At 43.2% G+C, this 12359-nt stretch overlaps 1 protein-coding gene across 5 annotated transcripts in view; it reads left to right on the top strand.

Moving 5' to 3' along the window:
• Positions 1-12359, top strand: part of Tmc2 (transmembrane channel like 2) — a 48441-nt gene that overhangs the window by 35918 nt on the left and 164 nt on the right. For 3 of the 5 annotated variants that reach the window (XM_029556850.1, XM_029556848.1, XM_029556845.1), the window contains 3 exons: positions 2013-2138; positions 9775-9892; positions 11835-12359. The exon at positions 11835-12359 is cut by the window's right edge and continues 164 nt beyond it. In XM_029556850.1, the coding sequence (XP_029412710.1) occupies positions 2013-2138; positions 9775-9892; positions 11835-12155 (565 nt within the window). In that variant the 3' untranslated portion in view covers positions 12156-12359. Of the gene's footprint in view, positions 1-2012; positions 2139-8885; positions 8965-9774; positions 9893-11834 lie in introns of all 5 variants that reach the window. The other 2 variants (XM_029556849.1, XM_029556847.1) reach the window with 1 other exon arrangement.

The raw sequence follows: 12359 nt of genomic DNA, 5'->3' as shown, positions 1-12359 counted from the left end.
AAAAATTCAGATTTCCCAATCTTTACAGATAAAGGAAAATCCCTTGATTAAGGTGTTGGTTTTAGAATTTGAAAATCTCCAAAGCCTTTGAGATAGTCACAGTTATTTCTTTGTTTAATACCAGACTGGAGCTGAATGCCATTAAAACTTTAGTATTTTAGTTTTTTAGGTGATTTTTTTTTGTCTTTTTTTTTTTGAGACAGGGTCTCCCTATGGCCCCAGCTGTCCTAGAACTCACTGTGTAGACCAGGCTGGCCTTGAACGCACAGAGATCCGCCTGCCTCTGCCTCCCAAGTGCTGGGATTAAAGGTGTGCATCACCAAGCCCGCCTACATTTTTTTTTATCTTTTTAATTTTATTATTTTTATGTGTATGCATGTATTGCCTGCATGTACGTAAATGCACCCATGTAGTGCAGTGACCTCGGAGGTCAGAAGAGGCTGTTGGATCCCCTGGGATTGGAGTTATGGACAGTTATTAGCTGCCTTGTGGGTGCTGGGATTCGAACCTGGGTCTTCTGCAAGAACAACCAGTGTTCTTAACCACTGAGCCATCTCTCCAGCCCCTCCATTTCTTTTTTTTTTTTAATCTTATTTTATGTGTACGAGTGTTTTGCCTGCATGTATGTAAGTCCATCCATTCATACAATGCCCACAGAGACCAGAAGAGGGCATCCCCTGGAACTGGAATTACAGGTGGCTGTTAGCCACCATGTGGGTGCTGGGAACTCAAACTGGGTCTTCTGCAAAAGTGTCCAGTGCTCTTAACCTGAGTCATTGCTTCAGCCCCAATTTTTATATTATTTTAGTAGTCATGTTTGATAATACAACTTTAGTGGAAAGAACCAGGATATGAATACAATCATAAAAGAAATAGGGTTAGAAAGATGGCTCGGCAGTTAAAGCACTTGATGCACAAGCCAGAGGTCCATATTTCAGACCAGTACAACCTACATAAAAGGTAGATATAGCTGCCTGCCTGTAATTAGAGCCACAGAAGGCAGAGACAAAAGATCCTCAGAAAGCCAGCTAGCTAGGCTAGCTCTGGGTTTGAGAGACTCTGCCTCAAATAATATGGTAGAAGAGCAATTGAGAGATTCCTGACATCAACCTCAAGCCTCCACACACACCAGCATGCATGTACACATGTGTACACACACACACACACACACATACGCACACACGGAAAGAAGATAAATCCATAAATAAATAAATTGTTCTTGGTGTTCTACAGGTAGTAAAGGATTTGAACCAGGATCTTCAAATGTCTAAGCCTACTTCTTAGCACCAAAATTATCATTTAAGAGTCACCAGTACCCTGGAGTCTCTGGGTACCATTTTTTAAGTCAATATTCATGATAATTCTAAAATTAGAAGAAAATTGAAATTATTATTGTGAATAGCACAGAAGCCTATCTTGGAGCAATCCTATCTCCTGGTCTAAAGACTAATTGTAGGTATGTTTTAGAGACTCTGTGAGTTGTTATCACATCAGCCTTAGGAGACTGTCATGTCAAGGAGCCCCAAAGAAGCTCCACATTGGTCTGTTTTCTCTCATTAGAATATGTGAGAAAGTCTGGCACAGTGGCATATGCTTACAGTGCCAGCTACTTGGAGGCTGAGGTAAAATGATTACTTGAGCCCAAGAGTTCAGGGCTAGACTAGGCAACATAACAAGACCTTATCTCTTCAAAGAAAAAAAAAGAAAACATGAGAAAACCCACTTTTTGTCTTGCTGATGAGGTGCCAAACACAGACCAGTGTAGTTTTGAGATTATGGGGTACCAAGGGCAGGAAACTCATGAGCCACTCTACAAACAAGCCCAGCTATCTTCCCTGGCCAGAGTAGCAGCTCCTCAGGGGACGTTTTTCCCCATAGTCCATTTGGAACAGAGCTCCATTTCTCCCAGGAAAGCTGTGGTGAGTGACAGCTTTGGAACCATGGGGTCGTGCACATGACTGTATATGCCATAGGAGCCTTCAGTCTGCTATAATGTGTCCTTTTCTTTCTAGTGGGAAAAACAGAATATATGATGTCCTCCATGAGACAATTGAAAATGATTTCCCAACTTTCCTGGGCAAGATCTTTGCATTCCTTGCCAATCCAGGCCTGATCATTCCAGCCATCCTACTGATGTTGTAAGTTCACCAGGGCCCCTGGCTTCACCTCATAGGAACTTCTCTTAGTAGTTGAGGCTTTCTGGACAGGGCCCTCTATTTCACCCTCTTAGTCTGGCTTTCCCAGAAGACTTTAAGACAAAAGTTTCAAATGCAAGTTAGTTTATCAGGGAGTATGTAAAAATTAAAACAAGGAAGGGAACATGAAGGACATAGTTACCTCTGCTATGAATGACTCTTACTTTGATCTTGCTGAAAAAACTAAAGAAATAATGTGCCTCAGAGTTACACCTCTAAGACTAAGGGGGTCTGGGGCATTTGCAACCTACCAAGCTAATTGTAAATATCAAAGTTCTCTGGGCTCTGAGTCTCAGAAACCTGAGACTGTATTGTGACTTGGATATGAGGTATCTCCTACAGGAGCAGTGTTGAAGGCTTGGGCCCCAGTTGGTGGCACTATCTTTAGAGGTTCTGGAGACATGAACAAACATTTACTCACCCAAGACAAAGAATGGATGAAAAATCAAAGTAAGGATACCACCAAAGTCCAACTTGGTGAACCAATGAGTTTTTTGGGTTTACTTATAGGAGTATGGCATGGGAATTAAACTGAGACTGGCCTTGTACAGTGAGAAGACCTCAACCACACTCAGAAAGTGGAAGAGGTTTATCCTTTATTACATGCAGGCCCCAGTCTGAGCTGCTGATTCAGAGAAATTGAGGTACAGATCACCAGTTTTTATAGGACTTTTCACATCATCCCTTGGCAGTAATCATATTGGTGGATTTGAAACCTCCAGCACAGATGTATATGTGCCCCTTAGGCTAGTATAGAAAATTTAAACAACATTTTTACAAAAAGCAGATAGTGGGGGCTGGAGAGACAGCTCAGCAGTTGAGAGCACTAGCTGTTTTTGCAGAGGACCTGAGCTCAGGTCCCAACACCCACATAGCAGCTAACAACCATCCATAATTCCAGTTCCAGGGGATCTGATGCCCTCTTCCAACTTCCACAGGCATTGCACAACATGGGTGTACCACCTACATGCAGGCATTACACTCATACACATAAAATTTAAAAAAATAAAATATTTTTTAAAACATATTTGGGGACTCTGGAAATGGCTCAGTCAGTAAAGTGCTGGCATGTAAGTATGAGAACTGAGTTTGATCCTCAGACCCATGTAAAAAGAGCTAGGCATAATAGCAGGAACATATAATCCCAGTGCTGGGAGGGAAGTAAGGCAGATCCTGGGGCTTCCTGGAGCCTGCTTAGTCTACTTGGTGATCTCCAGGCCAGCGAGATACCCTGCCTCACAAAAACCAAATAAATAAAAAAGGAAAAGGTGGACAGTGTCTGAAGAACAGTACCAGAGGATGTCTCCTGGTCTCCACATGCACGTGTACAGATGTTCTGTACACACAAACATGCATACAGAAATATAACACAAAAATTTACATGGGGCCTGGAGTCATAGCTTAGTATGCATGAGGCCTGAGCTCAATCTGAACACTAAAAAAAATAAGTAAAAAAAAGATCAAATCTTCCACATATTTGGCATCTTTGCAAAATATTTTAACATGCAAATATTACAGACAACCACAATCATAAAACTAAGCACAAGTTAGCATTTTTCAATATTTAGGTCTATATTTCTCTTTTAATATTTTATTTTCATTTTTATGTGTGAGTGTATTGTCTGCATGTAAGTGCACCCATGTTGTGCAATGCCCATGAAGAAGAGGGTGTTGGATTCCCTGGAACTGGATTTACAGATGGTTGTTAGCTGCTGTGTGGGTGCTGGATCCTCTGCAAGAGCAGTCAGTGCTCTTAACCACTGAGCCATCTCTCCAGGCCCTACATTTATTTTTAACAGTTATAGATTTCACAGTCACTCTTTTGTAACTAAACCCCCACCCTATGCTCTGTTAGCAAGCCCAATAAACTCATTAGGATTTAAAAAAATAATGGAGCTAATGGAAACCTTCATTATTCCACCAAAGTTGACCCCATGTTGCCAAATCCTTTCATCTTTGATTTCTTATTCCTGGTCTAACCTGCTTCAAGTTATTTCTGGGAAAAATGTGTTAAAAAATGTCCCTCTTTGGAATAATAAAAATAATAATAATAAATAATAGTTACAGATTTCAAGATCCACCCAGCCCTTCTTTCTTTCACCCTTTCCAAAGGTAACAACTATTCAGATTAGTTTTGATTATTTCCATACATATTCTGTGTTAATTAAGCCTTTCATAAGTAGCTGCCATTACTACCTTTCCTCACTCAGCATTATGTGAGAAATTTAGCCATATGAATTCAGGAGCACAATTTAATAGCTGTGCTCCATTAAATGGCTGCTCTACACTAAGTTTTCTCCACCTCTCTGCTATTACAAACTGTACTCGAACTAATGCCACACATCTCCTTGTGCAGCTATTTCTCTAAAGTAGATCTCTAGAAATAGAATTGCTTAGGTTTGTGTCTCATCAGTCTTTTTAGATACCACAGAACTGTTCCACAAATTGTGGCATTTCCTTTGACTTTTTTCAACATAAGCGCCAACTGTCTGGGGAAATTCTCAATCTTTATCTCTATTTTCTTGAATATAGTAATCATAGTTATTGCTCTTAATCTGTCTGATTTTCTGATATCTGTATCACCTGTAGGCATATTCCCTTTTCCTCCTCTTCCTCCTCCTCCTCCTCCTCTTCTTCTTCTTCTTCTTGTCTTTTTGAGACAGGGTCTCCCTGTAGCCCCAGCTGTCCTGGAACTCACCATGTAGACCAGGCTGGCCTTGAACTCACAGAGATCCGCCTGCCTCTGAGTGCTGGGATTAAAGGCGTGCGCCACCACACCCCGCCCTTTTTTGGTCTTTTTTGAGACAGGGTCTCCTTGTGTAGCCCCAGCTGGCCTGGAACTCCAAAAAAATAAAAATAAAAACAAAACAAAGCAAACAACAACAACAAAAAAAAACCTATAGAGATGGATATTATCTCTCTCCAAAAGAGGTAGGCTTTTTTTCTGAAAGACAATCAGAATACTAGCAGATCAATTCATCCTGTCAGGTGGGGTTTCAGCTACCTATTACTAGGGGAAAAAAAACCACCACCAAACTGAGAGCACATAATTTATTAATGAATTAGCAATTCAGGTGGGATGGTTCTTCTCTGTTCAGCATTTTCAAGTGCAGCTCAAGTGGCAGGGGAGGAGGCGGGTTCACTTTCAAGAGAGCCCCTCATGTGACTGACCAAATAATGCTGGCTTCAGCTGGGAGCTCTTCAAGGCTATGGACTTGAGTCTTCAGTTCCTGTCCACAAGCTGTTTGGGCTTTCTCACAGCATAGTGGCTGGGTTCCAAAGACAAGCATGCCAGGAGCACACAGTGGATGTCTGTGGTGTTTAGATGACCTCGCCTCCATTGCTCTGCTCTGTTGAGACAGTCACAAAGACCCACCCAGGTTCAAGAGAAAAGGATACAGACTCCATCATGTGGTGAAGGGATGATAAGATTCTACACACATGTAAGCTGGGATGGCCATCTTTGGTTTGCTGTTGTCAGCAGCAGGCTTTCATAGGACTCATTTCCACAATGCCTTATTTCTAGGCACTGACCTTACTCTGGGAATGTAATCTTTACTTTAAGCATGTTCTTTCAGGGCTTGCAACAATTACACAAGATATGCCAGATGTTCATTGGAACACAATCTGCAATATCAAAAATGTGGAAATCTGGGGCTGGAGAGATGGCTCAGCGGTTAAGAGCACCGGCTGCTCTTGCAGGGGACTGGGGTTTGATTTCCCGCACCCACATGGCAGCAAACAACCGTCCCTAACTCCAGTTCCAGGGGTTCCGGCAACCTTTTTTAACCTTTGCAAGCATTGCATGACATGGGTGCACCTACCTACATGCAGGCAACACACTCATATCCATAAAAAAATAATAATAATATTTTTTTTAATGTGGAAATCTTAGGGTGTTTGTTTCCCTCTGCCATGGCAGGGCACCCTCACTTTTCCCAGTTCTGCTGCTTTTTCTCCATCCCACTGACTACAGCTGTTGAAGTCTCTACCAAGGCCTCCAGCCTCCCTGGTGCCCTTTTCTTCTGGGCTTATTTAGTGCTTAAAGGGCTGGTGTCCTGAGCACATTATGGCAGAAACATAGATGAATATGCTTGTGTCTTTCCAGAATGTCAGAACCCTTTTATTTGCTCATCCAGTCTTTCAGCTCTGTGCCCTGGTCACTGCCCTAATCAACAGCACACACTTGTGTGTCATTTTGCACCCTTGCTTTCTAATACCCTCTGCTTCTAGTCCTGGCATAAGAGGGATGCCATGATAGTGATAACCTGTGGCCCCTGAGTAAACTATAGAACTTAGACCTCAACCTGACCTTTGTAGGCAGCAAGAAGAATGACTAAAACAAGCTCTAGAAACAAGCTCAGGAGGAACACAGTTAGCCTTTGAGCATTTTATCTAGTACTTGGCTGGATGTGCGATCTTAAGCAGGACTACCTCTGTTTCCTCTCTAATAAATGAGTTAATTCAGAAAGATGGAGAGAGCTGGCATAGAGTAAAGAGCCTTGAAAATATATATCTGTCCTTCATCTGACATCCCTTCTCCCCTCCCTCATCCCCATGGCAGTTTCAGACCCAAGGACCATGTGGTGCTTCTTCCCTGGCTGAAGAGACCCCTGCTGGAGTGACAACGGATAGCCCAACTCTGAAGGGAAAGGGTCCAAGGACCAAAGCTGGAGCTTCTGAGGCTCAGATTCATGGCTAACAAGGGTGGACTAAAAAACCCACAGGCAACAAGTGGCAGAACATCCAACCTGGGTGGTGCTCTGACTTAATGCATCCTCCTTCCCTTCCCAAATAGTACAATCCAGGATATAGCCCCAGATCATAGATTCTACAGAAGGGACTCTGGAGGCAGCCTCAAAGGACACCAATCCAGATATCCAATGGCCCCTGGGCAAGGGATTTTCAGGCCATTTGGCTTGTTATGCTTTAGACAAACTTGGTTCAAGTCACATATAGGCTCCAAGAAGTACTAAAGGGTGAGATGACTTTCAGCAACATATTTAACCTGTTTGAATCCCTGGGTGTGGTGTGAAAGCATGAAAGTCATCTTTCCTACTGTTATAGGAGGGGTCTCAAGGTGTCCTATGATAGGATGTCCAGGTTCTTTGTGTCTTTAGCAAAAAAGTGAACAAGACACAAGTTACTAGGAAACTAGGGTTCCGTTTTGCAAGTTCCTTTTTTTTTTTAATGTGTATGAGTTTTTTTACCTGCATGTATATAAGTGTGCCATATGCATGCAATGCCCAGAGGCCAGAAGAGAGCATTGGATCCCCTAGAACTGGAGTTATAGCACTTGTTGGCCACCATATAGGTGCAGGAAACCCAACCTGGGTCCTCTGCAAGAGCAGCAAGTGCTTTTAACCACTGAGTCATCTCTCCAGCCCCACCTTCTGCAAGTTCTTAATTTCACTGATAAAAGATTTTTAAAGCAGAATCAGAAGGAAACTTGAACACAATTTTCATTAGAGTTTGAGAGAAAACCCACAGGGCAAAAAGCTATGAATCCTGTTAGTTGCCAGAAGGAGGGAAGTAGAAAAGAGGAAAAGAGAAAACCATGCTTTTTGAGTTAGGTCAGCAATGGAAGTCTGCAGAAAGCTGTAGGAAGCAGGGTGAGGAGTAGAAGGGTATCTTCAGAAAATAATAGTAAGGAAACCCAGAGTGTCTGGGCAAGCATGGTTAGGGTTTAGGTTGATATCCAAAGAAGAGGCAGAAAGCAAAAAAGAAGCTATGCTTCTGAATTAGATAGAACTCAGAAAAGTAGTAAGACATAACAGTTAAGACCTGTAAGGGAGGGAATGGGTAAGTACATTACCTCAGTAAGGGGACAATTATTCTTCCCATCTCCTTAGCATGTCTTGAGCTGAAGCAACTTTCCTGAGAAGTGGTCTCCAGGCCAAGAGATGGACAAGCCCAGTTAGATTAGCTCTTAAGGGAGGGAACAATAAAATGAATGCTTTAATCTTTGGGCAGATTTAAATGCCAAGTCTCTACTCAGGGCCAGAGGTACAACTCAGATTCCATTTTTTTTTAAACCAGGAGGATGTCTCTTTCCCGATAGACCAAAGTTGATCATGAGGGAGGGGTCCATCCTCAATGGCCTACACCCCTTCTAATGTTTACCTAGATGCCCAACACTACTTCATTATGTTTCATCAAAACCAGTGAGATGGGCACCAGGCGTGGTGGTGCACGACCTTAATCCTAGCACTCGGGAGGGAGAGGCAGGCAGATCTCTGGGAGTTCAAGGCCAGCTTGGTCTACATAGTGAATTCCAGGCCAGCTGGGGCTACAGAGAGACTCTATCTCAAAAAGACCAAAAAAACAAAAACTACAAAGACAGGGTAACAGAGGCACAGAGCCTGACACTGATCGTGTCCAGGAAACATTACCAACTTCTGCAGACAAGAAACCCTGCTACTCTCTACCTCCTTAGAATCTGGGTAATTCTTTTTACCATCTTTTACTTACTAGATATGTGCAAGTTATGCCAACACTCAATATAATAGAGATAAACCAAGAGTGTCCAGGACCCTCTCCTGTTGATCAGATAACTTGGGATAGTAGGACCAGCTCTATCCTTCCAGAGACAAAGCCTTGGTTCCTGTTCCAGAGATCCCAGGAAAAGCACTCAGCTCTTGTCATTTTCTAAGATCCCAAGACAATAGGAGATATGTTTTTCTTTTTTAGCCTGGCCATCTACTATCTGAACTCTGTTTCAAAAAGTCTTTCCAGAGCTAATGCCCAGCTGCGAAAGAAAATTCAAGTGGTGAGTCTCTCAGGAGCTTCATCCTGAAAAGCAATCTTGTTTCTTGCTAATTTACTCTGTGATCAGAGTTGGATTATTTCAATAGCTCTCTTCTAAACTTAATGCACAAGTGCTTGCATTATAAGAAGCAGCCCTGTAAGATTCGATATCATGAATTTATAGTATGTAGATATTTGAGAGGCTGATGGTACAACTTAGTGGTAGAGCAAGTACTTAGCAGTCACAGCGTTCTGGAGTTGATCACTGGCATAAGCATGTGCGTACATGCACACACACAAACTACCTTTATAGGATAAATACTAAAAATAAATTGCTGTGCTCCTTGGCCTAAGAGGTCTCCTCAATTTTCCTGAGACATGGGCAGCTTCTCTCAACAGCCCAGCCCAGCTGATACCCTCATTTCTGACTGCTCTCTCTGAACACATACACCCAAAGGACAGATTCTAATAATCTATAGGCCCTGTCTTCCTTCCTCCCTGTCACTTTTCTGGAACTAACTTTATCTATCTTGCTGCCATTTCTCTATCCACAATTCCTTCTGTTAACCTTACTGGGATCCTGCCCAGATACCTAAAACCACTGAAATGTGGGATTAGAAAGGGTAGATGTTTTTTTCAAGTGCTATGTGAACCTGAGAGTCACAGGTTACACTCTCCAAATAGTTGGAGAACCAATAATAGGCAGTTAAGCTTAGTCAGCAAGAACTGAAAACAGGGTCCTACCCCTACCTCTCACCATCCAGGCCTCTAAGCCTCAGACACTCATGTTCCTAGCTGGCACCACTGATTCATTTTTTTTTTTCCCTTGCAGCTGCACGAAGTTGAAAAGAACCACAAATCTGACAAAGAAAGAGCCACTGTCACAAATTCAGAGGCCACACCTAAAAGCAGCTCCAAAAATGTCTCCCAGCTACAACTTACTAAGGAAGGTAAATTTTTTCCATGCTGACCTTTTCCAAGTCTACATGGAAGGTGTAAAGAGCATATGATGTGGAATTGGACTGATCTGGGGTTGAAATCAGAGCGCTGATAAATATTTTGCAATATGAAGCAGTTACCTCATGGGATGGTGACAGTGAAAGGGGACCATGGGCGTAAAGTGCTTAACAGAACTCCTTGCACACAAATGAACTAACAAATACATGTTAGACACAGAAGTTTTTATTCTCTAAAGAAGTGACACACAAGATAGAAAAAAAGGGTGGGGAAAGGCTGCATAGAGGGTTCGCCCTAAAAGTTCACTTGAAGGACAGTTTACCAGAACCAGGATGAATCAGACCTCTATTCTTCATACCCAGATATATTAGGAATACCCTTGACTGTTGTTAGAGGCAGAGAAATGTATACTATTGTTCATAGAAGGTGTACATGTACAGGTGAGATCTGGGAGGGTTCTGAGGTTGCTAGGTACATTGTTTAGACACAGATGTCTGTGCATAGTATATAGAGGTAAAGGAGCTAGGCTGCCAAGTGTATAATTACAAGAGGGTGGGATGTGCATAACCCCCAAACCAAAGAGAGTCCCAGGCTACTAAACTATTCCCTATGTTTGCCTGCCTCAAAGGGGAACAAGACTCCTTCCATCCATGGTTCTGCCTACATCAAGTTTCTGGAAGAGGAGGGGCCTAGAAGACATAGTTGATAGTAGTACATATACATCTACAAAGGAACATAATCCAATTCTGTGTTCCATAAGAAGAGGAACTGGGCCCAGTGTGGTGGCACATGCCTTTAATCCCAACACTTGGGAGACAGAGGCAGGTAGATCTCTGTGAAATGGAGGCCAGCCTGTCTACATAGTGAGTTCCAGGCCAGCTGGGGCTACAGGGAGACCCTGTCTCAAAAACAAAAAGAGAAGGAGAAGGAGGAGGAAAAGGAGGAGGAGCAGGAGGAGGAGGAAGAGGAGGACCTGGTTTGGTAAGGAACCAGCCAATTAGGAGGAGGGGAAGAGGCAAGTAGGCAAGTGAAAGAACTGGAAATGGGGCTAATTTCAAAGAATGTGCATAGCCTCTTCCCTTCCATCATCAGATTTGACAGTGGACATCAGCCAAAAAGCTTGTTGCTATTGTCCCAATTTGATACTATAGAAAAACCTAAGATGGGCTGGATAGATGGCTCAGCGGTTAAGAACACGGACTGCTCTTGCAGAAGACCCAGGTTGGATTCCCAGCACCCACATGGCGGCTATGAACCGTCCTTAACTCCAGTTCCAGGGGAATCTGAAGCCCTCTTCTGACCCTCTGCAGCACTGCATGACATGGGTGCAATCACATACATGCAGACAATACACTCATACACATAAAATAAAAATAAAATATTTAAAAAAAAGAAAGCTGGGCGTAGTGGCACATGACTTTAATCCCAGCACTTGGGAGGCAGAGGCAAGTGGATCTTTGTGAGTTCAAGGCCAGCCTGGTCTACATAGTGAGCTCCAAGACAGGTGGGGATACAGGGAGACCCTGTCTCAAAAAAGACACCAAAAAAAAAAAAAAAAAAAAACCAAAAAAAAAAAAAAAAGAAAACCTAAGATAAAAGCTCTCCTAGTCAGGCATGGCAGCACATACCTTTAATCCCAGCGCTCAGGAGGTAGAGGAGGCAGATCTCCATGAGATCAAGCCCAACCTGATATACACAGCCAGTTCCAGGGTAGCTGTGGCTACAGGGAGACCCTGGCTCAAAAAGATGAAAAAAAAGCTCTACCAGGGGAACCTTAATTTCCCAGCCAGCAGATAATACTCTTCCTGTCCAAATGCAGGCCAAACCCCTGAGAAAAATCTTGAGAATCTACATATACAGCAGGGCAGGTCCAGAAAGTTCCAGTTCAAGATGGACAAAATCTCCTAGATCTTCTTTCTTGTCTTTGTTTCCCAGAGCCGGTATCTTACTCTCCCAGCCAAATCCAGACCCTGGACAAGACCTCACAGGGCCCTGGCACCTCTGCTGACAGCAGGGTCCTGCAGCCTGCCTCCTGGCACCTTGGATTTCAACCACCAAAAGTCAAACTGGATTCTGGCCAACCCCAGTCTCAGGCTCACACATGGAGGTCAGGTTCTGGAAAAAGTGCTCAGACGTCTCCCAACTGATAGCAGTCAGAAAGCTCTGGGCTTTCTCCCCAGGCCCTACTGCTTTATATATCCATTCCTTTTCCTCTCACAAATATGCATTTTCCCTCATCTCATGTACCAACTTTGATTCTTAGTCTCAAGCCCTTGCTGATAACCAAAAGGTCCTGGCTTGGGAATGGGAGAGGGCCCATACTGACTGTGCTTCTGAAGCTGAGTTAGAAAAATATAGGCAGTTAGGGAGGGCAGGGGCAGGCCCCCAGATGATGGCTGCTTCTTGTTCCAAGAAGACCCTAGGATTGGAAGAAGAGTCACAGGTGGGAAGGAGAAAACC

This window comes from Nannospalax galili, unplaced genomic scaffold, assembly GCF_000622305.1.
Source record: "Nannospalax galili isolate Female #2095 unplaced genomic scaffold, S.galili_v1.0 scaffold707, whole genome shotgun sequence".
Classification (NCBI taxonomy): domain Eukaryota; kingdom Metazoa; phylum Chordata; class Mammalia; order Rodentia; family Spalacidae; genus Nannospalax; species Nannospalax galili.
This window is presented reverse-complemented; position numbering and strand designations above follow the sequence as displayed.